General features: G+C 37.0%; 2 protein-coding genes across 2 annotated transcripts in view; one reads left to right on the plus strand and one right to left on the minus strand.

The window, feature by feature from the left end:
- LOC124369504 (flotillin-2) overlaps positions 1-26,997 on the plus strand; it is a 428,795-nt gene that overhangs the window by 196,393 nt on the left and 205,405 nt on the right. The window lies entirely within an intron of this gene.
- Positions 1,156-15,180, minus strand: LOC124369500 (glucose dehydrogenase [FAD, quinone]). The gene is made up of 3 exons (XM_046827515.1): positions 15,049-15,180; positions 14,684-14,860; positions 1,156-3,918 (listed from the first exon to the last, which is right to left on the minus strand). Exons 2-3 carry the CDS (start codon positions 14,837-14,839, stop codon positions 2,200-2,202), a joined length of 1,875 nt encoding a protein of 624 aa, XP_046683471.1. The 5' UTR covers positions 14,840-14,860; positions 15,049-15,180; the 3' UTR covers positions 1,156-2,199.

The following is a 26,997-nucleotide window of genomic DNA, read 5'->3' on the forward strand; positions in this document are numbered from 1 at the left end:
ATTGGTTCATCTTACTTCCTCGGATACGGATGTGCTTTCCATTTCCAGGGCTTCGCCCAAATGGCCTTTTATCGTGCAATGGTCTTTGTGACTACAGGAACTACGCAAAAAACGACTCTCCGTGAACTTGCTTAGACATCCATGTCACTTTATGGTTGCTTTGTAAGAGCCGGTTTTGTGTTCCGATTTCAAGACTACGCCCCACTGTCATTAGTAACGTTTGCCTACTAAAATCTTTCCAAATCAAAAGCCATTCAATTTTCGAAATCATAAGTGTCCGCTATACTGAATTTGGTCAGACAAAATATGGTAGAAGGTATTTTAATAATTTTGTCCTTGAGATGAAACGTTTTCACTTTCTACAAAACGCTCTGTCATTTGGATGTCAGCAATGCTTACACAAAATCCACATTAAATGCGATTGTGACGCTAGCTGGTGAAAGGCTTCTACGAAGACCTGGTTATATATCGTTTCTTTTGAATAGTAAATTTAGTAACATACATTACTGTGAAATGATGGGTATAAAATACCTTTGTTGTTAATGTATGTTTTACAAATATCATATTCACTCACTATGAAAACTCTGATGTAGCTAATATGCAGTAAAAATATTTACTATGTTCTATCCCTAAGCTGTTAGCCTTCTCATAAAAATAAATTAATTGTTGTGCAGCTATCCGAAAAATTCAATTCATGCACAGATTTGTTGGCATTTTTGCTTAAAGAAGGTTAACAAATATATTGACACTCTTTGTTTAAGATACCCATATTATTGATATAGTTAATATTGTCTTGTTATATTTTGCAATATAACAGAAACAATATTTTCAATCCATATGCCTAGCACATTAACCTGTAAGAGCTTCATTTAAAATGAACTACGAGTAAAAACTTGTTATTCGGTGTCGTTTGGTGCCCTATGGTAACTCTAATACTTAAGGGTCAACCATAATACACTAGACAATTGAAAGTTTCATATACAGAGGACGAATTATTATTTAAAATATTACCTTGGTTTCTAGGTTTTAAAACAAAAGTCCCAAAACTAAAAGAAACATTTATGATTAATTCTAAATAACTTGTGTTCATTTGCCTTGTAAGTTGTAAGGGTGCAGAAAGAAGGATGTAGGATGCAGAAGAAACTGGAATGTTCGTAAATATGTACATTTTTTATTTTATAATAAACCAATAAATATTCTGAATATCTAATATAAAACTGTATTACAAAAAGGCACTATAAAAACAGTCTACAGGGTGAGCAAATGACAAAATCCTTGAGCAAATTTTAACTGCTTCCACATAAGTTCACAGATAATTTACCGACCCCATTGTTATCTGGGAAATATAACTGCATATTTTTATATATACAATAATACAGTAACAACTTCCAACCTGTGTGTTTACATCTTTTATTTGTAACATTGTTAAATCCTAGGTTTTTAGTTGAGTCTTGTCAATTGCTAACTGTGGTTCTATTTCAAATACTACTTGAAACGCACTTAATGCTGTTGCAAAATCAGCCTCAGAGGAAAATATTATATACCTATGTATTCTAGGATAATAATAAAAGTATGAAGTAACCACGTAATGTGTCTGCTGAACGCGGACGTGTTGATCGCAGAAACGTTTACTAATCAACGTATGTTATATAATTTGAATTTTTATTGAGTGTAATTATCTAGCCTGTAACCTTTTTAAAACCCTCAAACATTACTCATCATTCTTTAACATACTCAGCATACTAGTTTCGTGCATTGCTTACATTACACATTTCCAATGCCATTGTGTTTTGGAGGGGTGTAAGTAAGTACCATTGTTTAATGCGTTAAAGGACTTGTTTTCTTTTGTATTTAAAAGCTGGAGAATTATTCTTAATGTTTAATATATTCGATTTGATTTTTTCATGTAATCAAACAAATATAACATTCTGAAAGTCAATCTCAAAGTTTTGTTGATTTCCCTCATATATATATTTAGTTTCTCAAATTCCCTTTTTTGTCTATAATAAAGAGGGTTTGACAGTACAAGGATTCTACACAATTAATTTCACCAAAGATTGTAATGGGATCGTTTACACCAGTTTATTTCACCGGGATAACTAGATGTACTAATTTGATTTCGCCCACTTTTAAGTTCGTATAATTTACTCAGGTTTTGTACACATTGTCTTTGGAAACGTTATCAATCGGTAAACCGGGTTACAAGAAACCCCAGTCCTCCTTTATCATGTCCGCCCCTTTCTCCCCTATCATAATGGTGGGCGCGTTAGGGTTTCCACTGATAATCTCCGGCATAATGCTAGCATCTATAACTCTGAGATTCTTCACTCCGTGTACCCTGAGGCGCGGGTCCACCACGGCGTCAGCGTCGACTCCCATCTTACAAGTGCCTGTTGGATGATAGATGGTGAAGGTGAAGTGCCTCAGGGCACACTCCCAGTACTCGTCGGAGTTAAAGGGATGCTTGCGACAGCCCGGCATCTTCGTGAGGAGCGGGCGGGAGCCGAACTTCTGGAAGGCTTTGGTGGCAGAGACGTTGAGAGCGATGCGGATACCTTCTATCAAAGTATCTACGTCTTCTCGGTGAGTGAAGTAGTTGGGTTCTATCGTCGGGTGGATCATGGGGTTTCTGCTTTTCAACTTGACATAGCCACTGCTTTTGGGGCGTAACAAGAGTGGTAGAATAGTCCACGTCTCAGATTCCACCAAAGGTTTATACATAGTGTTGTAAACTCTATCCCTGAGGTTCAGAATTCTCCTGATCTGCTCGCCGCCGTCCGAATTGACTGAGCTCGGCGCGAAGTGAAATTGTATGTCCGGCCAGAGGCCCGAGGAGTTCGCATACTTAGTGTTAACAAAGGCCAATCCCTCCACACCGCCTAAAGAGGTCATAGGCCCTCGTTCGTTGATTATGTAGTCTAGAGCAACTGACAAAGTCTGATACCTGGACTTCTTGAAGGTTACTGGATCGTCGACGAGGAACGTCAGTCCACCCAGACCCACGTGATCTTGTAAATGATGGCCCACTTTTAGGTCTTTTATTAACGGAATGTCATGCTGCTTCAGATCTTCCGCGGGTCCTATTCCAGACAACATGAGGATTTGCGGAGTGCCTATGGCACCCGAAGACAGTATCACCTCTTTCTTCGCTCGTACCATGTGCATCCTCCCCTCTCGTAAGAACTTCACTCCCTTAACGGCCGGCTCTTCGGATTGCTCCGAGTCGAAGATGAGTTTTACGACTTGACTATGCATCGATATGTGCAAGTTCTTCCTGAGGCGTATCGGCCTAAGAAACGCTTTGGACGTACTGCACCGGGATCCTCTCCTTATCGTCCCCTGGGCGATCATAAATCCTGTTTGTTGTTCCCCATTTATATCTCTGTTCAAGTATCCTAATTCTTCACCTGCCTTGACGAAAGCTACCGCTAGAGGGGATCGCCAAGGTGACTCTTGGACGGTCAAATACCCCCCGCGGCTGTGGTACGGCGTCTTCGTCAAGTACGGGTTCCTGTTGTCCTCCGACTTCTTGAAGTAGGGTAGCACGCTGTCGTAGCCCCATCCAGTGTTACCAAGAGCTTCCCAATGGTCGTAATCCAATCGATTGCCCCGCACATAGATCATGGCGTTTAGCACACTGCTTCCCCCCAACACCTTGCCCCTCGGCCAGAAGCAACGGTCCCCGTTCATAGCGAGGCAGTAAGCACTGTCGGGAGGTGGTGGAGAGGTGCGGTACTGCCAGTCCAGGTTCGTCAGTTGGAGGTACCCGGCCAGAGAAGGTACGTCGGAGATCTCGGTCTCGTCGCCGCCCGCCTCCACCAGCAGTACTGTCCAGTTGCGAACCTCCGAGAGGCGATTGGCCACCACGGCTCCTGCAGAGCCTGCCCCCACAACTATGAAGTCGTACTCTGCCATCACCTGCAATACATACAATAATATATTCCATGTCTGTACTTACACAGAATTAAGTATAGCATCAATGTTATGACTTCTTTACTGTGAAATTTTACATTAACTTGTTTGATAATAAATGTTATTGTTTTTCCATTTAATAAACATATTAATGGATATTAATTAACAAACCGAAGAATTTTAATTTTTCACTGTACATCCATACTAGTTTTTGGTGCACATGGTAAACTTTAAACTCATACACGTGGAGTAAAAATAACAATGTTTAGTAAACAAAGGGTACAACTTCGTATTAATAAAGAATCTATTAAAAAGATAGCATTTATAAACAATGTAATTTAAACCAATATTGTATATTATCGTTGGATAAATGAAAATCATTTCTCCTCACGAAACTATGATACTTCTAAACATTGCGTAAGCCATTAACTTTTACAATCCAAAATGTTTGGTGATTGCTACTTACACATAATTTATATGCAATAAAGCTCACCCCTGGTTGCGTGCAGGGATATGCCATTACAATAATGATTGATACAATCGTTGAATTTAGGAAACGTGCTACCTCTAAGTAAACTAACTACCTGCTAAGTTACCAGAGACAGCCCAGGTCATAACAGCCAGCTTTTAGAAGTATGTAAGTATAATATTAAACCAATTTAATAAATATTTGCTTATATAATTTAGTTACAATTGATTTAGGAGCCAGTGTAGTAAATGATAGTTAGTTCGACTGCCTCCTTATTTTGGGGAAATTACATGTCAGTTTAATTCGTAATTAAGTCGTAATCATAATTTTATTTCAACTATAGAATCCAACTACCGCCTTCACACCTAAACCCTAATATTAAAAATTAACACTGCAGGATCTGTTTTACAGAACTTGTTGACCCGAGGAACTGATATCCAACACCGACTGCTTCACTCGAACTTTTCCCGATCACAACATATCCTTATCTCAAAATCTGATTAAGAATAAGTGAACCGGTGTAGCTTGAAGATAGATGAAAATATGAACAAAATTAAATTATCTATCAATTGGATTGTCATGAACAATATGTTTCTTCGATGCCCTTATCAGACCATATGTGTAGTAGTTTGTTGCACTGGTTGAGAATTGAGCTGCAGACTTTTCCAGACGATATTCTTCTGAAGGTTCAATTATATCAGGATTAAGGGCTTCCGAGTGTGAATGTGAGTAAAACAAGACATAAGAATGACCTACAGGCTGCAATAATTAGAACCTCAAGTTTAAAATATATAGGGTAATATACTTTTGAGTGACGCCTTTGGAATTCGTTAAAGCGGAGTGGCTGTTGGGAGGAATTATCTCATAACATGAAATTGGTCATATTGTTCAGTAGCTAAATAATTTTGTTATACGTATAAATCATTTCGTACACTGGTTTTCAAAGGGCTACATTCTGCATATTCATAAACTATGAAATTTTATAATATAATTATTGTAATAATCAGTGATAAGATTATTTCAGTGATTTTTCCTTTAAATTAAACTAGAGGTAATAATTTTTTAAGACATTATTAAAGAATCAACTGTTATTAACGCCGACATGAAATTTTATGGTGGTAAACAGATGTTTATTTATACCTACAAAGTTAGTATTTGTGTCGAGGTTCTTATATAAAGTTATATGCACACAGTGTTTTAAAGTTGTAAATAAATATAGGAGTGTAGATTTATTGTTCTTATTCAATTTAGAACTTTACAAAAATCGAACCATACAAAATTCATACTTAAATTCAATTAAGTATAGTGTAATTCGGTTAGTATTATTTGCTATACGCTAGATTGCAGCGCCTTCCACTTCCAGCATCACTTTCCAGTCTTGCTGCGTGTATTCTGTGGATTGAAGGCGTAATTCATTGGTGTCTGCGATATTCAGGGAACCACTTTGAGTAATTTTATCATTTATTCTGATTCGTTGGAAATACTCAGATATAATATATCTTTCTTTATGTCGTGTGTTTTAATTATAATGTTAATAAACCTCCAGTCTTCAATCATCAATTTATAGAGAACCGGAGAAAACACTGTATTTTACTTTGAACCTATAATTAACTATGAGCTAAAAGTTGATTTATGTTTTTTACTATTTTATGCTAAAGAAGCATGTTCAAAACATATTTGACTTAATAAATGTGATAATTACTTCCTTTAAATAAGAATATGTAATAGCAAAACGTAATTTATACATAAGCAATGGCTGCTCTAAATTCTCACATACCATCCAGTGATGTAGATGGTACGACGAGAGCACTGTATTGTGTGAGAGAGAGCGTGAGAGAATGTAGTACGGCAAGTTTATTGGGTGGTAGGATACTGTGCGAGAATAGATCTTTTAGATATTTTTATTCCAGCCATTTGGCGAAAGCCTGCAGCGCTGAGGATACTTGCTGACCATGCCAAGGAGGGACATTCGATTCAGGACTGTAAGAAGAAGAGTAAGCCACCAACCTGGTCGAAGTGCAAAAGAGCTGGAAAGGATGCGAAGCATTTGCTGACTTCGAATACATGTCCCACCTGTCTTGCGGAATGCGGCAGGGTGTCGAATATGACGAACTATGACTAGACCACTCGACGTGGGATCCTGACGATTGGTCAGTTGAACCTCCGAAACTTCAGAGCTGCCAGTAACGAAGCCAACCATGGCTGATAACAATATTGACATCCTCCAGGCACATGAGCCCTATAATTTTTCGGCAAAGTAAGGTATTTTGGATTGGCCTTCTCGAACCTCGTCTTTGGGAACCAGCCGCAAGAAGTGCGACCAATAGCAGCCATTGTATGTAAATCGGTTCACGAGCCACTGGAACTACAGCAGTCTAAGACGACGCACTTCGCAGTGTTGAATATTACGTTATAAATGTAGGTCCAGTAACGTTTCCTACTACTCCTAGTTCAGTTATCCTAAAGCCGGCAACAGGGACTGGTCGGACCCAACATCTTTGCGTCCTATAAGTCTTCTCATCTGTCTTGGAAAGCCCTTGGAGAGGATTATGTGCACCAGCCGGATGAACCACATACAGGGAAATGGACTCCTCTGCGATTCTCAGTACAGCTTCGGGGCGGGAGGAGCACAGTCAACGTCGTCCAGCGACTCCTTACCTGGACCTCAATCGTGGACAACAAACACGCGATCGGACTGACCATTGATATCATAGGAGAGTCGACGGTGTATGGTGGCTTGCAGTGTTCCTGAAACTGCGACAAAACTCCCGTATCTGTGTTGAGAAAGGCTGCCTGCAGGGATCGGTCCTTGGGCCCGCACTGTGGAACTGCGTGTTTGATGACTTGCTGTGGATACCACTGCCACCTGGTTCATCGGTAATCGCCTTCATGGACGACGCCTACATCCTCGTCCAAAGGCGCTCAAGACCAGATCTCGAGGGGCAATTTGCGGAGATCTGAGCTGGCTCCGACGCTTGGTCAAGCAGGGCCAACCCATTTTCCCGCTTACAAAGACAAAGGCTATGATTCTTGCCGGCAATATTCAGAGAGGAAGGCCACCCCAAATACGACCTAGTGGGTACTGGAGAGGAATCGTGGAGCAACAAGAATACCTCGGCGTGATGCTCGACAAAAAATGGCCTTTCTTCCCCACGTGAAAGCCAATGGCAATCGTGCTGAGGCCCTCATGGAAAATCAAGTGTGGAATACGTCCAGAGACTCTGCAGACCATCTGTCGAGCGGTTTACTTCCCGACGGCGAACTACGGTTCACGAATCTGGACACATCGCGCGAACAATGTGTACGTATTCGACAACTCCGGATGGCGCAGAGGCATGCACTCAGATACATCACAGAGCTTATCAAACGGTCTCTTATCGTCACCGTCATCACAGGAAAACTCCCGATAAATTTTATGGTTAAGCTAAGTAGGATGCTATGGAAGAGGAGGAAAGGACTTCGACAGGAGATCAGACGACAATGCGAGAGTAGATACTTGATCAGTGGCAGTATGAGTGGGACAATGCGGTCAGTAAACTATTGACCCACTTTATCTGCCCCGATGTCCAAGAAAAGCCAACGTCGGTGAGGCAATATTTGACCATGCCATGACACAGACTAGCCATGGTCACTTTGGGGATTACCATCAACGATTCGGACATTTGGAGAATGATCTCTGCCACTGTGAAGAACGTGAACATCCTCACCATAGCATCTTCAACTGCGCAGCCACGACAGACTTTGGGAAGGCCTTGTGACCTTCGTGGAGGAATTGCTCTGTATATTCCGGACACTTATGTCAACGCCTCAGGTCGCCTTACTGGCCAGACGTCTATGTGGGAAAATTGTTGAGGACAAACCTCTTGGCCTTGCAGATGGCAGCCCCTTCCACCGATTACAGGATCCAATCCAATCCGTGGAGGGACTCAGAAGTGCTGTGCACCAGTGAGACTAACAACCCCCGTTTAGTGGACATAACTAGACTAACCACAACTATCCTCCCCCGAAGTTTATTCCATCTCCTCCTATTGCATGGAACTTCCACAAAACTCCTCCTTCCCCAAACGATCCCTTACATTCTTTTAGTAACACTAGGTTTAAATAAATCCTAGGTTAAGTTAGCTAGGGAATATTAAGAACCTTCATGTAACTAGCTCTAGGTGCAGTGGTAGTATAAGAGTAGATAGTATGATATCTTGTAGGTATGTGTACTCCTGTCTTATATTTAATAAATAGATATTTTATCCCTTATCAAATTATATTACTTTATATTTTACATTTCATAGAATCATAGATCTGGAATTTTGCTTTAGGTACTGATAACGGTCAAAGAATTTAATAATTAATTACAATTCAAAAATAACTAATATAAAATGTAATTATGAAATAATAACATATTTTACAACCTAAAAACCCATTGTAAATTGTTTTTAACAGATGTATGAATTAAATTCTAGCATTTTATAAATTTTACACTATTATTAAACAGATTAACGTGAAGTTTTAGAATTACTAGGTACAATTTAAGTAAACTAGCAACAGTTAACCCGTTTTTTAAACATGGGTTGATGAACCGCCATAGAGATAAATATTTCACGCTACAGTATACATAACGTTCTTGTTAAAATCAATGCCTTAAAAAAAACGCTTTTGAAAACGCATTTACCTCCATAATGCGGGGCCAATTGTGGGCCATTTTTATCCACAAAAAGTCATTTTCGTTAAGTAGATTTTATTCGTAAGCTAGAATATATAAAATATATTAAAGTTTATTGATGTTTTTATATTTTAATATAGCACAGTTAGAGTGTGTTAGATTTCGTGCTTACAAGCAACTTGTTTCCAATCGGTGTAGCGTTGGTCATGTTGATCCTTATCTTGGTACCAATTATAATGTCTTTGCCTCACAGTTAGTGGTACTTGAGCCTAAGAAAAACAAGGCTATTGTTCAGGTAAACCAAGTTATTTCTGGAACGTAACACTCCGCGATCTGTGTAGATGATGACTCATATATGATCTCATTGAGCTGTTGATGCTAGTAGTGTTGCCGAGACGATGGCTTGCCATGCCTTCTCCAAGGTTCTTTTCTTATCACTTGCTCCTATTATTAGAAAATAACGATTTGGTGATACTCTCACAAGCTGCTCAACACTAGACATTTGCCCTTAAAATTCACCCACAGAGGATCTACTTCATGTACCCTCAGTTCTTAACTAGTTTGAGTGTCTGAAATGCCCAATAACCTTCACAACAAAGATTGACCCGAGTGTTCATCGTTAGATTGTTCAAGAGACCACGGCCATGAAGGTCCGAAACTAGTATAGACTCTAGAGAAGTTTTGTTTGATGTCAAACCAAATCGTTAGTGCTTCAAAGTTGATTTGACGATGGCTGTGCCGATGTGTCAGAGTACTATGGTATATTATCAAAAGAGTGGTCAAAGCTGCGTCAATTTTACATAGTCTAACTAGGCATTACATAGGCATTGTGACAGATGGTCTTTGTCATTTGCAATAGGCATACGTTCCGTCACGTTTAGGAGACAATGGACGTTTTGGAGGAAATGGGAGTTGAGAATATGTTTTAAGTCAATATCAGCTGAATTTGACGGTCTTTAAAGCGGTAGATCGTCGCAATCTCATCGTGTAAGCCGAGGTTTATTGCCTTCAAAATAAATAAATAAATTAACGATTTCATGAGCGAACTTCAGAATATAGTTACATTACATATTAACTTACGTCGAATGCTAAATAAATAATTATTATTAATTAAAAGTAATTTGTTAGTAATAAAAGTATATATTACACTCTAAAACTTTTAAAAGGTTTTTTATGGGCATAAGAAAAGTGTTAACAGAAAGCAAGACCGAAGTACTAAATCCAAGTTTTTACTGCTACACGACGCTCTCTTAATTCTAAACATAAAATCAGTATAGTTGTCTAGTAAACATGGATACTGTTGCAGTTACTATTGTTTGTTCTCCAGATCGAATCAACAGGTTGGAATACATAAAAAAATTACACAAGTCATTTCACGATACTCTGTTGCGTTGAGTCATTATTAAACTTCCTTAGATGATAAAAAAAACCATTATAGCACTATTTTGTAGTACTGAAAGAATTGTTTATAAGTATGAGACTGTGACAAAATTATGGTAAACAATATTCAGTGATATGAAAAATTAATGATTACACCAATGCAACCCGAGGAGGTTCTAAGCATTTGAATAACTGCCCAGTGTAAAATTTAATTTGAAATAAAATTACATTGAACTTAAACTTTAATTGAAATTAAGCTTTTAATGCACCTAGGACTAACCATTCCACAGATATACAAAATCATACTATTACCGTCACGCACATCAGAAGATTGAACATTAGTCTGAGATATGTCAAATAAAATCATTCAGCACTTATTACGATTATATACGATATTACGTGTTGTGGGTATTGTTTTAGAGACAACGATTCATGATGTGGGTGTGAGCTTAAAAACAGGAATTCAATTCGTTGGTTTTTTCTGACGATCTTAGTAGAAGAAAATATGTTGAGACATGCACTTATATCTTGCTCTGTTCAACGATTGCAAGATGTGCCTATTGGTTTTCGTTCCCTGTGTAGTACACTATGGTACACGAAGCTGTCTCTCTCTGGCTTCCACTGATCTTGGCTCAATGAGTGGAAGTCGTCGTCCTTTATCTTTCGCTAGTTTCACGTTTGGAATGCCTCGAGAAATGAATATATTGGGCTAGGAGGACACTTTCTTTGGATAATGGTGGGAGAAGTGTTTGACCAGAGAACCTCACAACTGGACACGATTGCTGCGTCCGATATTACTGCCTTCGCTCCATGGGTAGGCCTTCTTCCTTCCCTTGAAACTCCATTCGAGATTATAGAAAGTTCGAATCAACTGCCAGTCATCAAGACTACGCACTACAAGAGGAAGGTAACATAAGGATGTCCGGTGCCGTGCCGTTTGGCATGTGATAGGGACTGCTGCTCAAGTGGTGGGACCACTGTACTCATGGTGGCAGCATGAAACATCATGATGTTGTATGCGATACGGTGGCTGCGATTTTATGTGATACAATTGTTCAACACTAAAGAAGGACGTCGTTTTAAACATGACACTGTTAGTGAAACAGGCGACGACCTATTTTTAATATATATTCAGGTAGAAAATGGATTTGTTTCTTGAATGGTTTCAAAATTGGCCAAGTTTAGAGATAGATTTTCAGTTATTGAGACCGTCTATGTCTCAACAGTACAATTTCGAGTCAATTAACATTGTCTCCTCGTTTTGGACGATTGAATACCCAGATACGAGTATGGTCGGCTCAAAGCGCTCAGTTCGTGATAACGCGTCCGCTTCTTAAAGGGATCACATCCAGCAACCATAACAGGCAGAAATTAATGATCTATTATGTATATAAGAGTTTTTTGAATCTGGTAATCCGTCCACCCTTCTGTTATGTATACTTAAGACAAAAATAAGAGCTATAAGGGAAGGAGTCCTTTGCTTTGTTCTGTCAATCTATTGACACTGGACAACTGTTACCTGAGGAATCAAAAACTAATAATTTTGTGTACTGGGGGTTATACAATCCCAGTGAGTACCTTGTTACCTTTTTCTCGTGTTTAGTGTAAAGGATCATTCTTATAGAGATTTAGAGAACAGCGTTGAATGGCTCACATATAAGGGTCAGTCGTACTGCTATAGAGTGATAAAATATAATACTTCAAATTTTAAATATGCAGTTGCTAAAATATCATAAACAATAACTACAATAATACGTTATAAAATAAAGTTTTGTACGTGGTAAGAAGACCTCTTGGTAGTAGGAGTCATCACACGTGTCTCCTATGGCGTTACTTTACATTGTCAGTGCTCTGGTAATTTTACTGACAACGTAAAGTAATTGCAAGTGAAAAACATAAATTCCCATAAATTTCATAACGTATGTATGATAACATATATATTTTATCACTTGTTTTGTATACATATTTATTTAACGTTAATTCCCTTATGAGTTTAAATTAAAATAATTAAGTTTGTGATAAATTTGTCGTAACAAATAACGTCATCGGTTTAGTTGACGTAATGTTTATCTTTACAAATATCGTAACAATCTATTACGGTTTACCCATTAAAGGTACTAGCTTGTTTCCTGTATGAACTCAATGAACAAATTATACTACTATATTATACTACCATGCATATTATGCGTATCGCATTTTCGCAGTTCACTAAAAACGAGTATAACTAAATGTTATCTATGAAGCCCTTGGTGAAATAGAAAATACATTACTTAAGTACATGCCAAAACAACGTATGATAGATAGCACAACAAAATACGTATTATGCCACGCGATCAGCGTTAGAGTATAAGAAAATTATAGTGAGCAGGTAAAAATTAAGTTGGAAGGTGGTAATAAAACCAGGATAAATTTAAACTACACTTTTTGAGTATGCGTTAGAAAAATAATTTGGAAATTAAAAAACCTCATAAAAATATAAAAATCTAGTAAAACTAGTTACTTTTAGTAATTTAGTTAAACTTAATTAATATTCAGGTAGGTATCTGAGTTCAGAATACTGTCTATTTTTTATTAATAAAGAATAATGAAGTCCTCGTGGTAATAACTGAGGTATATTGAGGTATAACTGCGGTATATTGAGGTAAATTACGAGACATTTTGGGCATAATAGATCCTAATTAGTATTTATCCTAAAATTATAAGAGTTATCTATACTACAAGTAATTCTACTCCTTTCCTCTCCTTTTGCAATATGAGATTGTAAAACGATTAGTAGTAAATTCATTCCTAGCCAGAGGTATCTTTATGGGCAAATTAGGGTGTGAGAAAGGTTAGGCTACTTGAAATATTCAAATTGGACAAAATTATTGACTCTAAATCGATTCCTAATTCTGAATGTCGGATCAGAGCTACCATTAAAAAATGTTCTTTGTTTTGGCTTTTTCAGTAAAAATGTTGTTTTGTTTTTAATCTTAAAATAAAAATGTCGTATTTTATTTTGCCTATTAGTGAGTTATGCGAAAAATAAAAGCATGTGTTTATAGCTTTTACTCTGTTTATACTCAGAACTTTTTATTCAAGTATTTCAACCTGAGCAACTGCACTATGAGGATTCACGTCTTCTGTACCTACAAAACAGAAATGGTACAGCTCTGATATGAGGGGAAATGTACTTTTATTACAACTCTTCATTCATTAAGAGCCATACGATAAAAATATAGACAGTATATATTAATTTTATATTGTTGTTACTTTATTTAACATTGATTGTTTTTTTCAGGTGGGAGAACAATGCGCTATACCGTACCTTTATTGACTCTGGTGGTGAGCCTAGTTGTAGAAAATAAGGAACAATATATAGTAGTAGAATAATTAATAATAGCTAAGTGGTTTTGAAATTATCGTCGTAGATAAAGAACGGAGATGATGTAAATATGTAATAAAAATTGCTATCGTAGGCATTCAGTGATTTATTGGAAATTTAGTAATAAAAATAGCTCAGCTTCCATGTTGTAACTAAAATGGTTTTCCATTATTATTGCAAAAAATGTGTTTTGTAATAGACATATGTATGTTTTCTGTAAAAGTAACTTGTATAAAATGAAAGTAGGCTAGACCTAGCGTAATGCAGTTCTATGCTAGTGGTGATGCAACATGTAGTAATTGCGTAGTAAGTTTCACTGGCAGCAGCAGACCGCATTGAGTAACGAACGGCCTGGCCAACTGCTATTGGCAAGTTGCACGCGAGATGATTAGTGGTCTGCGTTAGACTCCGATGTACCCCATACTCGCGTGTTGTAATGGTGCCACACATCACGCAATGCATGAAAGGCGACGGAAAGTAATTCTGTTTTGTTTTATGCTTCAAAAGTTCCGCATTGTAACGAAATTTACTTTACTTTTGACGTTATTTAGGGGAAATAAAGGAACCCGATAGGGTGTTTTACAACCTAATCGCATTAAATGGTTATTAACAACATAATAACCACTTTATGATATGTCGTGAAAGTGTTTGCAGTGGTCAGGCTGCGAGGATTCCTTATCCCTACTTCCCAAAAGGTCATTTTATAACCACGTGGTTCATGTATTGTATAATATGGTAAAACAATATTACGTATCAAGAAGTCGTTGCTGTATAAATATTTAGAGTCAAGTAAAGTTTGCAATGTAACAAATTACCCAACGGTTAGATGTAGTTGCAACCTTAACAGGAATATATTAGTTTGTCAGAAGAGTTCGTGTGGATGAACTTATAACATACATACCTGTTTAGTGTCGATGGGTCGGGATTCCGGGTCCACAGCACTGTACCGAAAAAATGTGAGGCCCATGACGAAGAGAGGAATGAGCCCTAGACCCAGCAGGCCCGAGCCGCTGATTAGGCCTCCTAGAGAGGGCAGCACGGGTGGCATAGGCGGCATCCCTCATCACCTGGTCGATACCTGCACATGGAAACACGGAAATCTGTAGTGATTTTAATAACTGGTCTTGAAAATTCCCTGAAACTAAATGCCGTAGATATCCAGATAGCACTTTCATAGCGTTTACAAGTAAATACAACCATAAGCGATACTAAAAACGAGTTAACCAACATGAACGGGTTTCACCGGTGAGTTAGGCAAGGTGTTACCTGGTCTGCTGCCGCAGAGACAAGACACTAGGCGGCCGCGGCGCGGAATGACCAAGGCGACAGGAAGGTCTGGTGACTGCGCGGCGGCGATCCAATGGCTAGAATTTCAATCACGACTCAGGGTTACTGGAATATAACACGGCCGATTCAGTAACGTTGTCACAGATGTCCGAATCTTTTATTCCGAAAACATTACAAGAGTCGATCCTGGTCGCGTTTTTAAGGATAATTTAATACGTGTGATTCATGTAATTAGTTTAAAGTATATAGATTGTTTAAATTGTTTGTAATACTTGATATAGATTGTGACAAGAAAGATGATTTATTCATCCCATTTCTTGCACCGACACATCCACCTGGTATTTAATTTTTGTCCTACTTTCTTTCGGATAAGGTTTTGCTTTTTACAAGAGAGAAATACACAACAAGGCTTAGAATGTTAGATGTTAGAATGTTAGAATGTTAGTATTCTTAGAATCACAAAACATTCAATATTACAAGTTAGTCTTGATATGATAATTTACTTTAGTTGTAAAACCCGGTCAAATTCCTCCCATCTTACTTTAATTTTTTTCAATGCGTTTTTACACGTCAAACTAACTCATATTAGATATTAAACATATCTTGGTTCAATAACTAACACTTCACATTCTATTGTGACCGCTCTTCTTACATGCTGTGGACATTTGAGGGCTATTTGGCCAAAATTTTTGTTTCACTATTCCTCAAACTAAAAAGTCTATTAATGTTACATCACATGATCTTGGTGGCTAAAGTGTTGTATGTACCACGTCTTCCAATCCACTCTTCGAATGCGTTGCTGAGAAATTCCCATTATCATTTTACTTTAATGTAGCGGAGCACCATCTTGTTATCAAATAAAGTTTGCATTTCACACATAGGATAGCTCATGCAAAACCGCTTCTTGCAACACTTCAAGGTATGAATCTCTGCTCACAGTTCCATTGAAAAAGTATGGATACACGACGTCACTACTCCACATAGTCTACTAGCTCACATAGTTACTCCTGTAACAGTTAGTTCTTGCTCAAGATTTTCGTACGGATTGATATTACTCAATATGATACGGTTATGTCGATTACGGAATCGTTAAGTTTAAAGAAAGCTTCATCTGTCCAAATAATGTGATTTTGTAAGTATTTGTTTGCTGTACATCGTACAAACCATTCATAAAACTCAATACGCCTGTCGAAGTCGTCTTCTAATAAACCCCGATGCAGCTGTGGACGATCAGAGTTGAGTTCATTGGCAAAGTTGAGTGCCAATGAATTCATGGTATACGATTTGCTATTAAGTGGAATACCAAACTCAGCATATCTATTGCGGAGAACTTTCTTCTTACTCTGAGCAACAAATTAGGCAATAGCAGTTGGCTTCACTTGTAGCTATTCTGGATTTCCTACTCTTCCAGTATTCTGGATGCACACTTCCAGTCGTCTAAACTCATTTGTCCGATTTGTTAATGCCTCGCCTAGATGATGCTAAGGAATGTTTTCTGCTAATAGTTAAATTACTATTATTTTGTGAAATGTGAACAAAAAACACCAATGTTTTTTAATGCATTCTAGGGTTGGTTTGCGGTTCGTGGCTACAGTACAAATGTCATTACACAGTGTCACTAATTAACTTCGCAGCTGGATAAACAATTAAACAATATTGGATATTAAAGAAAAACAAATCGTATTTAAATATCTCTAAGAAACAGCTGTATATAGGTACAAATTCACCATATAAATATACAGTATATTCCCCAGTATACTGACTTTTTGGACATCCGGTATTTTCACATGTAACATGTCGTTCTTCGTAAACCCACATTACGGAATTTATTGCAAAAGTATTTATGAGATTAGACCATTGCAAGGATACACAATTTTTAAAATTGCCGAAAAGTCCACATTCCCCAGTACATTTGCTTTAACGTACGCTCATATAGGGGACTGAAGAAAAGAGTCTTTTCTTCCTGGCCAACGCTCGTTTCCCTCTATTTAATTGGTTATTGTACAGTGCGAAATCGTTAGATTGAACCAAAGCCGTGTGATAATAACGCAGTTTATTTGGTTAACTGTTATTTATTTGGTCGCTTTTTAGTGCAAAGGCACAATAGCATCGTAAAAGGATTACGACTGCTTTCCCTCAAAATCAGATTTGTTAGATTTGTTGTATTTTGCCAAAGTGGGATGGAATGTGGGTAAACCCAACATGTTTTAATATAGCCCTCATACCGGTTTTATATTACATAAACATTTTTATAAAACAGTAGTGATGGTGGAAGATAAGTTTCTAAAGTCTCTTTTAGTTTACACTGTCCAAAACCGTATCCAATTAAAGTTAATTTCCCCTAAAATTTCATGAGACTTTTGTAGCTCCTCCCATCTATTAATATTTAAATTAAAAGCACTGACCGGTTTTCAAATCCGTATCTAATTAATGCGAGTATTTAGAGTCATTTTAATTTTAAAAGATTTACGTCCTTAAAACCCAGAAGAAATATGTTTATTCCTATGTTGAGTAATTAACCACGCATTTTAAATGTTTTGCTATAATTTTGGACATAGTTCAATTAATTAGGTCTTCAAAATGATGTCGCATGTTCGTGTGGAGGGAGGGGGGATTTTTTGTGTATGTTGAATAGCCTATCTCCGCCATTTTGGGAAGAGAAGCAAGCTGCGTACTAAAATCATTTAATGTCCTCTAAATGTTCCGCGAAGAAGTATTAATTCACTTCACAATCTAAGAGGAGGGGGGATACATCGACACAATGCCGACAAAGTTTCATTTAGCGAGAAAAGAGGACCAAATGTTAAATATTGGTTTGTTTGGTATAAAGTATCTGACATACATGCTGTTAAGAGGACCCAGGACCACGTGGATCTGTGAAGACTGCACTCGGATATCCGTATTCTGCCTATTAAATTGACAAGTTGGAAAATAACTTACAATATAAGGAAACCAATGTATATAATACCTGATAAACGTTTCATCTTTAAGTACAAACTTTTCAGCATAAGATTTTAAAGTCTCAATGACTGGATTTTGAGATCACATTATGTAGATGTCAAAATTAGATGGTAGTCAACCAAGGTCGAACAAGCCTTTGAAGAAACGAAGGTAAAGAACAAGAAAAGCCTACATGTTTATGAATAATCTAATGTGAGCATAACCAAATTTAGTTTCTTGAAGAATATCGGCTGAAGAATAGGGATCATTACACCGTTCAAGGTTACAAGACATAAAAATCACAAAGAACATTCCATCGAGATTGGTCGATAATAATAAAGCGTGAAGCGTTAAATTGAATTGACCCGTAATTCGAGCATTCCCGATTAGTCTTCTCGATTCTTAGCTAACGATTTCCTCAACTCTAATCGATTCTAGTCCCTAGATATCAGACTTACCACTACAAGGTACTCACGTTGTCCATGTATGATAGTCTTGACACCATGCTGACGGTAGATCTAACAGGACTGCACTCATCGGCCACTTTCTCCCAAGGCTACCCCACTCCGGCTCGCCTCCTCCCGGCTTTCGTTTTCATCCTCATCCGACTCCTGCTCTGTGGTTGTCGCCTTCACCATCGTCTCCAGGTTTCTAAATCCTTTTGTGTGCGCTAAATTAGCCTTTTACAAACTCAACCGGAATGAAGGTCACGGCGCGGCGTGTTTGGAACATTCTCGCTGGTTGGCTTTTTTGTTTTCACCTTGTGGTAATATTGCTTGGCTCTCGGTTATTGAAATAATGAATATTGTCGGTTGGTACCCCTGTTCTAGTCCACATTTTCGTCTCTTGTTTTATTGCTATGCGTGATAAAACAGTTACTTTATCACAGGTGACACGACCCTCACATTAATACCAGAATCCAAAGACGCTATAGTTGACAGCTTTCATTGAATAATTGTATTCAACATGTTGGAGTAAGCTATTAAAACACTATAATAGCAAATACAGTGTTGTTACATTCATTTGTCATATTTATCTGAATGGTTGTACACCATTAATGATGATTGGCAAGGCATCACTGTTTGTTAAACTGCAATTCTATAGTCATAGGAATAATCGTTGATTCGTAAAAATATTTCATAAAATATATTTCTGTTGGGACATTTCACAAAATGCTGCACAAAAATCCCATTTGCTTACTACGGGCTTGTTCCTTTCGTATTTCTCATGAAATTATTTTGTGGAGTTGCTTAGGGAATCATATTTCCCAAGAGTGTACTTCAAAAGAAAGCAATTCGTATAATTAACAAACTGCCGTATCTATGGTCGTGTAAGAAATCCTTCAGGGAGCTCGTAAGCAGGGAGCTAATAGTGATATGGCCTTGCATTGTACCTGTACGTGCTCGAGCCAAGTCTGTTTTATTGTTTCGGACGCGGTTCTGGCAGAATTTAATTATGTCACTAGTAAACTCCACAATAAATAGAAAGTTCTTTTTCCTAATGAGCATATTGAATGAATGTGTCTGCATCAACTTTTCCCCTGTTCCAATGCGAATAGAAGAATACCCTGGCTCATACCGGTAAATCTGTCTCCCACAGCTTTCTATGCCACTTCAGTTGCTTATATACCACACCAACATGAATCCCAACAATGTCTAACATTTACCCAGTATTATAACGATTGTTTTCAAGAGACTGTATTTCCAGCCAAAGGTATACATAATGGAAATTTAATGGCGGCTAAAACAAAGGTATACCACAGAACAGACGGTTTTTTCATATTCTTAAGTGAAGTCTCCTTTTCTGCAAATATACTTTCTTTGCAACGACGTAAAAAGTAGAAACTACATTTGTGTAAGTAAAAGTGGTATCATTAAGTTTCAAAGTATGAATCAGGCCTTTACATAAATGGTGAGAAACGGGATGACCTGTAGTTCCGTTGTAAAATATATCCTTCAACGATCAAAATTGCAGTGTAGAAAATTTTGAATGTTGAATATGTTCAGAACAAAGTTCAGTATCCTCCCCAAAACATATCTTATGACTAATGACAACATTAGAACTATGTTAAACCGGCAATTCGCCTTGATTTATTTAGTAGAGGAGAGTCTAGGACCCTGCACTTGGCCCTAAAATGTTCTTTGTACCTCCTTACTTGAATTTAACCCTCAAATCTGAAGCTTGAGCAAAAACTAATTTGGATTTTTGGGCTTCTGTTCTCTCTTGTCCGTTTACTATGTATAAGAGGTTCCTTCAGAAACAGAATTGTACTTTTATTTGAAACATACTTCTGGCGTATAACATTGATAACGAAGTGAGTTTCTTCATTTTTAATCCAATAGTTAACGTTATGGTATTGATGTTTGTTTATTAATACTCTTAAATAAACAGCTACATTATAGAGGCTCACACTTCGTAATATTTTAATTCCCTCGAAATGTTCATGAGAACCTCATGCGATTCATCCATACGCCTTCTTATTGTAATGTATTCTTCATGGAATTTACAGATTTTACCAAAGATCAGTTTATCCAATTTAAAATTACAAAGAAACAATACTTGCATGATACACTCATATTTTTATTTAACGAAATATTGAATTTGTGTTGTACAGAAGTCTTAAAACCTGCTAAAATTCTTCCCATATACAATATATCTTTACTCGTTGAACCAACTTTTACACACATCTTGGTTAATATCTTACACCTCGGTCTTAATGTCGGATATGTTCGGAACAAATATTGCTATTCCTGCTATATTGAAGTTACCATGGCAGATCAGACAACTATTTGTCATTGTGCCGTTGCATTAAATCTGTCATTGCTTTGGGGGAAACAGAAAGCCTCTGTCTTCAAGACGTAAATAGTGACGTGCATTGGACTTTCAATTACTCATAAACACCGTTTATAATGAATGCCTAGATTTATTATATAACGTTGCCCAATAAATCTCGCTATGACCCGATCTTCCTTTCCAAGTCAGTCAACCATGATCACCTGAAATAGTTATCTTACACATCCATATTATTATTATTGTCTCGTTTTGTTATTCTTTGTTTGCTTAGGACAATAAGGTGAGCAAACCCCTCGTTGAACCTATTCCTAAAAGGACCTTAATTTTGTTTTCAAAGAGACAGGGTAATCAGGATGGATAAGGTTGGTGATAGGGGACGCCTCCTGTCGAGATCCCTTGTGGAGGGATAACGGGCACAACCTCAGTCTTGTCACCTTGAAAGAAGGGAAGGCTAGCTCTCTTCCAGCCTTAGTAAACCTGTAGACTATACTCCATCACATTTTGGGTTTTGAAACACCTTTGACATTAAAGGAGCCCCACCCACTCTAACAGTCCTCAGTCTTTTGCGGTTAACTAGACCTATCTTTCAATCTTTGTATTCCAATATCTCGACATTTGCGATTAGTGAGGTGCAGCAGCACATCGATTGTTTTGTTATACGGCAGGTATAAACCAAGCAGAAGTGACCTTTTCAGGAGTGCCGTCTATGTTAAGATTAAATTAATGGTTGTTGAAGACATTTGTAAGTACAAAATGACTTCAATCAAGTAATACAAAAGAATTATACTGATTCTACACAGCTATTTTTTACAGAAGCGCCTAATCGTGCAAAGAAAACAATTTATATAAATTAGTACTTGCCTTGATCGAAATAAATGGATGGAAATTCATATATCTGTTACTTTTCGTTTGACATTGCAGCAATGACGTTGTATGGAGGAAAACAACTACTCAAATACACAAAGTATCTGATTCAGTGAAGATATTACTGTAAGTTGATCATTTATGACGAGTTTACCATGGATAACAAAGTAGGAATTGAACCTTTCTGTAGAATCGTGCCGGACACTACAAGCTACAAAATTCTAATGATTTCAGTCCGGCTTTGCTATTTTTAGTATATAAAACCCTCGATTCCGTTTCAAACTCTACGTTGCTCGAATATAATATAAATCACAAGGTCAGTAATTAAAAATCACCAGTGTTGACCTGAGGAAATCTCAAGTTGTATGTTCCTTGCTCAATAGTGTGCTAGTGTGCTCTTAGGAGACTAAAAACGTTCAACCTCAGAATCTTACATTGAGCGGTATCTACCAGGATCTTTATAAAGACTATCTGTAACTGCCAAATAGCAGTGATATTTAGCCTGAAGAAACTAATAAATAATTATCTAAATTTGTAACTATTGTAGTGTTTTATAGATAACCAGCATACAAAGTTATACAAATTTTAATCACCACATGTTTACATTTGGCTTACTGTAAATTTTGTTTTTTTTTTGTACATTTGTTTTGGTATAAACAGGTAACGTTTTAGTAATATGCGTTGCTTGGGTTATATTATTAGGAGTTAGTCTTTAAAAAATTGAGTTCGAAGTCCTTAACAAAAAGTTTAATTTTGAGGCATGTAACAGACTTAAAAATAATTTACCTGAGTTCATTGGGTTCGAAAATTTAGGATTACAATTGAAAAAGGGATTATATTTCAATTCATTTTGCCTGTACAGGTAGAAGCCCAGGTGTTCTGATACACACTGTATAATACTAATTTGTAAAACAACCTTATGAAATATTTCTAGTCCAGTTCGTATGTGAGTAACTGACAGATCTACTCGCCCTTTCAATAAGTTCGCTTACAACTCCCCTGTTATACTGTAGAGAAAGGCGACGGAAGCTGCTGGTAACAGCTAGTACATTACGTAAGAGTCTAGCAAAAGTCTGTGAAGTGTTTCAGAGATATAAGGAAGGCTTGTCACCTAGTCCAACTTGTATGAAACCCATATTTATGCTGACAATTAATCAACATTCACTCACACACACTTACGCTTACGATTTCTAACCCTCTTACAGGTTAGCTGGAAACCTGAAATTCTACCATTCTAGTACTGTTGCTTCATTGATTTTTTGTGTCGCGTAGCTGATAAAACATTTTGGAACGTTTCATATTGTTAACTTCTAGAAAAAGTTCAAAATGATTGACGAACCGTACATCTTGTGCAGACCTTTTATTTCACCCAACATTGTTGTTTAATGAATGATCCGAAGTGAAACTGACAATACAATCCATAATGTGATTCGTGATGACCTAAAAAATAAGGTATTTTAGCATCTAAAATTTTTAACTTTTCTTTAAATTTCATTAGGAAATAATAAATAATGAAATATACGAGTATAGCAGATGTTAATCAAGTTTTAAAATATCGAGTATCCAGAAATCTATAACGATTTATTTGTAATAGAATATTACATGTAGTAGAGTTGCCATTTGGTGTTTGCAAGGAATTAAGTATTTAAACTAATTCTTAATTAATAAATTCGTCCAATTTCATTGGTTCCGAGGATTAGAAATTTACACAAGTTATGATAATGTTTACTTAAATGGTCTTAAATAAATATTAAAACGAAGTAACCGTATGTGACACAGCATGTTCTCTACAATTAAACCTCATTACCACCTCAAAAAATAAACAAATGGTCAATTCTCAACTATGAAACTTTTATTCTACTTTTAAATTCCAGAATATGAAAAAAATTAAATGGCTCTTTTGAATGACGTATGGCACGATCAATAATGACAAGAAGCTACTAGCTAATGGTAAACACCCGCTGAAGTGATTCAATTCTATTCTTACCGCATTTTGACAGTAATCATACTGGTCTTTATTGGCTTCGAAACTTGTGCATACCCAACTAATCATATATTATACAACAGGACAAGACTCATGTGACGAAAGAAGTTTTTGTTTTTATCTCGATGAAATTGATAATTTACGTTGACTTATGTAACTCAGACTAGCTATGGGTTTTACATTTTCTTGAAGAATTTAATATTTTCGGTAGTTTTCTTCCCAAAGTTATATCCCCTGTTAAACTTAACACATTAAATAGGTAAATCTAACATTTATTTAGAGAATGATTTTGTACAATATGGAGATTTTTGGCACTCATGAGTAAGTATAAAACATTAACCCCCTATCAATTGAGTTTTCTACTAGTATAGCCATTGGTAAATTAACTGCTGTTAGCTATATTAACCTTATTCCCTCCATTAAACACAACTACTTGTCAAATTAACAATTTAATTTACTATTAGGTCGGGATACTCATCAGTTGAACGTGTCTATATGTAGGTTATGTTGTCTATGCAATAAATTACCGATGGTGGTGAAAAGTTGGTTGTCTCACCGTGGGAACACTACCCACTAACCGGGCCATCTCACTGACATAACGCGGCTACGATGATTGGCCATTACTGTGATCCGCCAAGCATCTGTTGCAACACAGTCTGAGTGGAGATGTTCAATTCCGTATTTATAGCAAAACTTAAGTTTACACCCATTTAAGATATCCCATTACTCTTTCTGTCCCACAGAGTGGTAATGTCTGAGTTCAGTCTCCCCCGATGGTCAAGGAAATTTAAATATTCAGTATGATATTTTTTCCAAAATTAGTGAGTTGAAAGCATCGGCAGTTTCGCCCTCTTTTAAGCTAGCCTGTAAGAATGTATGAATGCAAATTTTACGATGATGTGGGTAACTCGTGTATGCAATTTGAATGCTCTCAAAGGTGTTTGCTCGCCTGTTATAGCATCAATTTATAGGTGGGTAATGACAGTATTTTGCAAAATATATAAAAACATAAATGCCTGAAGGTAATTTGAAGCAAACATAGTCGATTTTTGATGTTCTAACTAAGATTAATTTTAATTTGAAGAAAGAAGTAGACGTCTTAGAGTAAAGTATCAACCAGCATGATGTTAGAAGTGTGAAAGAAGTCCACCAACCGCAATGGAAAATCAACAAAGAGGTATTGTTCCGAAATTAATTGAAAAAAAAAACGTAATGTTGCACGAGTTTTTGGTGCGGTAATTATGAACAGGAAAAGAATCGGAACTCAGTCTGATCGTTTAAGGAGTCCAAAATAGATCGTTTAGGGACTCCATAAGTCATGATAATTGAATTGGAAATAAGATTTAAAATTTGGACAACTTTAGATGGGGCCCCCAACACTTGAAGCAGTGACACAGAGTATGAAGGGACAGCCAGGATAGACGCGTGTCTACGTGAGTGTGTCGAGTGTGCATGTGTAATAATTCCGCCGGAAGAAGGAAGCAACGGTAGCTACAGTCGCGTCGCGCGCCCATGTGTGGCTTAATCTAGGCTGCATGCCGCTACTTCTGCATGCGGTGCTGCACGTAGGCTGTTGTGCTGGATGTGGGCGTCTGGCTGTCCACTCGTCACGTCTTCCAGCCGAATGTCACCTTACACCGCAGTGTTACCAGCACAACCGCGTGACAACTATCACGTTAATATGATGTTAACAATTGTAAACTGGTATTTAAATGGACTTTGCGACTATTTAAAAATAACCTTTGTTTCAGGCTTGGTTCCGTGACTTTTATTATTCGGTATCTATTATCTGGGAATCATACGAAATACCTACTGCACCGTCCTTACAAAAAGTGATTAATGGCGACATGAAACAAGAAATTTGTTTCAGAATATCTATATAATATATTAATATAATATAAGAAATTATCCTATTTTTATAGTTAGATATAAAATCTAAGAAAAGAACTGATATGTTGAGAAACACCACTGATGAAACAGAACTCTAACCATTAATAACATAATAAAAAAATAATTAGAAACTGATAAATACCATAAACAACAACTGTCCAACCAGTTTAATCTATTTGGTTGTCTTTATTTTAAAATTAACTGATGTTAAAGTATCATGAGAGAATTTTACTAATACCATTGTGTATGTGTACATTATATATAGTGTGAAAACATTTCCTTTTGTTATAGTCGTTCTCATTATACAGTTCCATAACCCGTTGTTCTAATAGTATGCCTACTAACTGGTCAATTCTTTCACTCCTTACTTGGTAAAAATGTACTATTGCCAATATCACGTACAGATTTCTTATTTTCCTTCTGTTTTTACTCGTTACAAAGCAGCTGGAGTCTGCCTGGCACCGTGGGGATCCAGCCCGGATTGTGCAGCTCGGAATCAACATATGGTTATATATATATAACTTTTTCAACCCTGCATAAGAAATAGAGTTACCGAACAAGACTCAGTCTCTCTAGTACTTGGAAGAGAATAATTTCCAAATATTAAATTAATTTGATATATTCTTTGTTAAAATAAAATCCACAAAAACTTATAACAAACCTGTATTGTAATTAAATAAACCCCCATAGTGACATAATGTATAACGCTTAGTCGGTTAATGTACACATCTCTACGTGGCGCACTAGAATGACGTACTAACCGTAGTTAGTTTATTGAAGAATACTCTAACATACCTCAAATGTAAAGAAATACAACTTATTCCCACCTAAATTTCTTCCCATACCAACTAACCTTAAATCCCTTTGCCTCAAACCAAATGTCACTTACTACATTATCCAAGTTTATTGATACATGAAAAATCTTACGTAACTTATTTTCATTTAGTAACGTGTATAACCAGATCATCAATTTTATTTTCATACACATATGAGTTATAACACTTTATAAACATGACCTCAGGACTTTAAAGTTGTTACATACATTCCTCCTAGTCCAAAGGAAAAGCCCTATGCTTTTGAGGATAAACAGATCACTACCCATTCCGTCTGACTGTGCGATAACTCTTGATAAGAAGGGCTTAGAGACTTGAAACTTGGTGCATAATTTTCTCTTGGTCCAAGCATACACTCTAGTGATTTTGGGATAAAGGGTAAAAGGACGGTTCGTCCATCAGTCTATCCGTCTGTGCGATATCTCTTTTAAAATACAGCATGGCTTCCTGGCTGGGAGATCAACGATAACTGCTTTAACTGACTTTGTTAACTGGACAATTGATAATATTGATGCCGGAAACACTATCACAAGTGTTTTCTCGATCCAAGCAAAGCTTTTGATTGCTTAGACCATATATTAATTGTGACAAAGCTGAGTTCTTTAGGTATAAATAGTGTAAGCA

The sequence above is a fragment of the Homalodisca vitripennis genome, chromosome X (assembly GCF_021130785.1).
Source record: "Homalodisca vitripennis isolate AUS2020 chromosome X, UT_GWSS_2.1, whole genome shotgun sequence".
Classification (NCBI taxonomy): Eukaryota; Metazoa; Arthropoda; class Insecta; order Hemiptera; family Cicadellidae; genus Homalodisca; species Homalodisca vitripennis.